Here is a 4,475-nt window from a genome sequence, read left to right as displayed (position 1 = left end):
TTACCTGATACATTCCACAGACTCCGGCCTCGACTTTAGATCTTGATCTTTGGCTGCTACTCCAAAATGAATAGGAAAGAGCCCCCCGAGGATAATGTCCCCTTTCTTCTGGGCTCGCTGGTCAGGCCCATAGGCAGAAGTACACCAGGTAAAAGCCAAGAAGATCCAACAGCAGCTATAAAATGCCATAGTTCTGCTTTCTCTCCAGGGGGAGGGACAAGGGTGCTGGTGGTCTGGGGGCCCCTGAGAACTTTCCCCCTTGGTGTGACTTACTCCCTACGGTGGAGGCACATGTCTACAGAATTAGTAACAGAATGGAACCGTGGTGTTTGAATTTCCACTTCTGCCCTCTCCATCGCAGGCTAGTGAGGCGGGTGGTTCTTGAGTCTTCAGAAGCCACATCATGCAGAGACCGCCTGTAGTGCTTTCTAAAAACAAAAGAGAAACAAAATGAATTCAACTAAGCCTAAATCCCATGTTGTTATGATGACTGAAACAGAAGTGGCTCAGAATTTCCACTTAGAGAGGCTGAGGGGTAGCAGGTGGGGAGGGCATGGCTTTGAGCCTCATTTTTATAGCACTTCACATAAGATACAGAACATTTCAATTGCCCATATCAGAGAAGGACCATGTTCATTTTAAAGAGGCCATTGATAAGCTGAGGCCTTCACTGATGTTGCCACTGGATTTTAATCCCTTCATTCTTCCGTGTGAATAATGCACAGAGTTGGCCTAGTGGTAGCAGTTCCTTGTATTATACTACTAGTAATGCTATTTTATTCACCATATATGTTTGTATGGAAAATACAGAATGAGTCATAGTTAAGTTTAAATCTGACTCCAAATCAAACAAAAATGTCAGAGAAGGCCACTTATTTTTATTTATTATTGTACTCCCCCCACCCCACTTTCGGGGCCTCCTCATCCCAGATTTCTGGTTCCATTTATAATATGATACTCCATAAACCTTTGAAGAATAGTTCTTGGAAAGGATGCAGGTAAATCAAGGGTTGGATTATGTTCTACCAAACTCTACAGCTGGATCTAGGGAATGGTCCTTCTGCTTCAGCATCATTATCCTAGTAGGAACTCTCTGCTCTTCTCGCTCCACACACTATCTCACCCACTCTGTGGGTCAATTACTAATTACCAGTTACATGCCAATGTTGACTAACTATACAGCCTCTCCTGAGGTTCAGGCCCAAGCACTGAACTGTCAACTGGACATCGCCACCTGGATGTCCCACAGGTGCTTCCAACTTGACAGACTCTAAACTCACCTTCCTCCCAACCTTGTTCCTCCTTCACTGCCTTCTTCCTCAGCAAACGACATGCCATCCACAAAGACACAAAATAAGGAATCCTCCTTACCCCCTCCCTCTTCTCATCATCATCCTTCATATTCAAACAACCACCACGTCCTGTAGACTCTACTTCCTAAATCTCTTTGGAATGCATCCACACCTTCCCATTTCCAAGGCCATCTTAAGTACCCTGGCATTTCTTATTTGGGTTTATGTAACTATTTCCTAACTGGTCTTCCTGCCTTCAGTCTTGTCCCTTTGCAACCCACCTCTGCAAGTCTTTGGATGCCATGGAACAAGTGGTTTGAAGCACAGGCTCTGGAGTTAAACCTGGCTTTGAATCACAGTTCCACTATTTCCTAACATATGACTTTGGGAAAGTCACTTAACCTCTGATCTCAATAAAATAATGCATGGAGAGCCATTAGCACAGTGTAACTAGTAAACTCACAGGAAATGCCAGCTGTAATGAATACCTTTCCAGCCTCACCCTTGCTAGTCTTCCCTTTGAACTCCATACTGCATGCACACTGAATTTCCTTTAGATCCTCAAGTTAGGCCTTTTAAAAAATTCTCAGACCTCACACATGCTGTTCCACCTCCTTGGTCCCTCTGGAAAACATCTACTTGTCTTTTAGCTTTCAGACGTCCATAACTATTGGAGCATGGCTTGGTCAACTGTGGGGTCGTTGTGTGAATGGAGAAAAGGACTCCTATGGGCCAGATACAATCTTGTACCAAGATGTCCAGCTTGGGGAGTGGAGCACAGGTTGGATTTCTACCCACACTAACCCCTCAGTTGTGCAGTGAGCAACTTTGAGGACTCCTTAAGGAGGCCTGCCCTGGACTCTCAGATTAGGTAGGTCCACCTGTTATAGTCTTTTATATCTTGGATTTTGGAGTTCCTCTCTTGGAAGATTGATCATACTTTGTTATAATTAGATGCATAAATGTCTGATTCCAGACCCCAAGCTCTTAACCATTGTCATATGCTGCTCCTGCCCCTTAGGAAGGGGGCTCTTTCTCCTACAGAGTTACAAGTAGAGGGTACTGAGCCCCAAATGGAAGGAGCACCCCAGCAGACACTCAACAGTCACAGAACTGTCTGAAATAACATCTGAACATCCATGACCATCCTAGTTCTCTGACTCCAGTCCTGCTCTTAGATTTTTGGCTTCATTTCTTAACCTTGGTCATATATTCATTCATACATTTAATAAGTACACATGCTAAGGACTGGAAATATAAAGGTACCACACACATCATGTTCCCTGCCCTCAGGAGCTCCCCAGCCAGTGGGCAGAATTTACCTCAACATTCAGAAGTGAAAAAAATATATATAGTAACTTTGTTTCCAATGACTAAATTCAACTTTGCTCCCCAGTACTTAGCACAATGTCTGAAATAGTAACTGTTGAATAAATGCTGGTTGAATGCATGCACAAGAAAAGAAAATACTTTGGGAGGAGACAGAAACTAGCATTTGTTGAACCAAGCAGAGTGTCAGGTCCTTTAAACATCCAATGTATTTTAAATTTCACAGTGGTAAAGAGGGCCATACAAACTCCACTTTTGAGACGGGGGACTGGATTACTCAAGTGAGAAATTCTGGCACTTGAATTAAGAAGGCCTCAAGAACTCAGAATATTAAGGAGTCCTGTGTGGTGTACTGAATTAGGAAAGGGAACATTATAACTGGCTAGGGGAAGTCACTGAGACCTGTTAGATTTTTCCTGTGAAAGATTAACTACTTGGAGAAGTTTATTAACTTCATTAGTCCATTCAAGAGAAAATTCATGGCAAGAAGTAATAGATGAAGGAGAGATTTCAGGTCAATTTGTAGCAATTAACTCCTCGAGTCTAATGTAGTCTCCAAACCACCCTTTTTAGTCCAATTACCAGGGTCTAATTTGCTTTCAAAGATGAGAATCATTCTAGATCCTCCCTGCCCCTTTCCTCCCATCTCCGATTACGTTGTCTTTTTAATTCTACCATCTCTCTCCACTCTGCCTTCCCTTTTCCATTCTTGTTGCCACTGCCTTTGCCAGACTCCCATCGCCCCCCACCAACATCCTTATCGCAAAAGCTTTCTTTTCTTTCCACCTCACTCCTCCTACCCACTAGATATCGACAATCACAGCAGTACCAAGCATGACCCTAGCACAATGGATTAATTATTGGGTTCATCATTGTGACTTCAGTTTGCAACAATTAGAATACAAAAGTTCTTGAATAATCACTAACATTTCAGTTTTAGGATCTATGGTAGAGATTTTAAATTGTAGCCCTTGTACCATACTCCTTTTATGGCTCAGTAAAATAGTTTTTAGCTGGACAAGGTTGTCCAGAATAAAGACTACTTTCTCCAACTTCGTTATATGACTATGTTTTGGCCAGTAGGATGTAAGCTGAAGGGCCCTGAGGCAGCTTCTAGGAAACTTTGCTTAAGAGACAGTTGGCGTTTGTTCTTTCATCTGCCTTCTTCCATTCTGCTGCATGGAGGTGGGTGTGACAGCTGGAGCCCATATTGAACCATAAGCCTATCCCAGGGAATGATGGTGCCATGAGCTGAGGATTTCATGGAGCAGAAGCTCTATATCAGACTGTTCCTGGACTTTGGCATGACAGAGGAAAAAAGCTTCTAGCTTGTTTAAGCCACTGTTATATTTTTCTCACTGCAGATATATTAACAGTATCTATCCAAGAGTCACAAATAAACCCATTCGTTCTCTTTATTGTAAGTTCATTTCATTTAAATCACATATAATCATGTTTACCCTCCTGCAAAAAGTATCGCAAATACAAGCTGAAGCTACTATTTGTTCTTTATCTCAATGGCAGATATGTTTGGAAGAAGAAATGACCCGTGGAACAGCTGGTTTTACATTTAGAATGTCCTTGAAATCACGAGGAGTGTTTCAGTACTGACAGGTGATTGATTGATCATTGAGCTCCTCGTCCAAGAGACTTGGAATGGGAGGTCAGAGCAGACTGGTCTATGGTTCCACAGGTTCATGAACTTCTAAATTCATGCAACTATTTATTCACTCAAGAAACATTGATTGAGCTCCTCCATTTGCTAGACACTAGGGAGTACAAGGTACTGAGGAAAGAAAGTTGAGACAGTTGCCTTCAATGTGCTCATGGTTTAAAAGGAGACAGGAAGATGTA

At 42.6% G+C, this 4,475-nt stretch overlaps 1 protein-coding gene across 2 annotated transcripts in view; it reads right to left on the bottom strand.

Moving 5' to 3' along the window:
• The window catches only part of CASR (calcium sensing receptor), a 79,015-nt gene that overhangs the window by 28,496 nt on the left and 46,044 nt on the right, over window positions 1-4,475 (bottom strand). Inside the window, exon 2 of one of the 2 annotated variants that reach the window (XM_027106259.1) lies at window positions 5-428. In XM_027106259.1, coding sequence (XP_026962060.1) covers window positions 5-189 — 185 coding nt within the window. In that variant the 5' untranslated portion in view covers window positions 190-428. Of the gene's footprint in view, window positions 1-4; window positions 529-4,475 lie in introns of those variants that run through there. The other variant, XM_027106249.1, reaches the window with a different exon arrangement.

Source organism: Aethalodelphis obliquidens, unplaced genomic scaffold (genome assembly GCF_003676395.1).
Source record: "Aethalodelphis obliquidens isolate GAN/ISIS:26980383/991018 unplaced genomic scaffold, ASM367639v1 scaffold1, whole genome shotgun sequence".
In the NCBI taxonomy this organism is placed as follows: Eukaryota; Metazoa; Chordata; class Mammalia; order Artiodactyla; family Delphinidae; genus Aethalodelphis; species Aethalodelphis obliquidens.
This window is presented reverse-complemented; position numbering and strand designations above follow the sequence as displayed.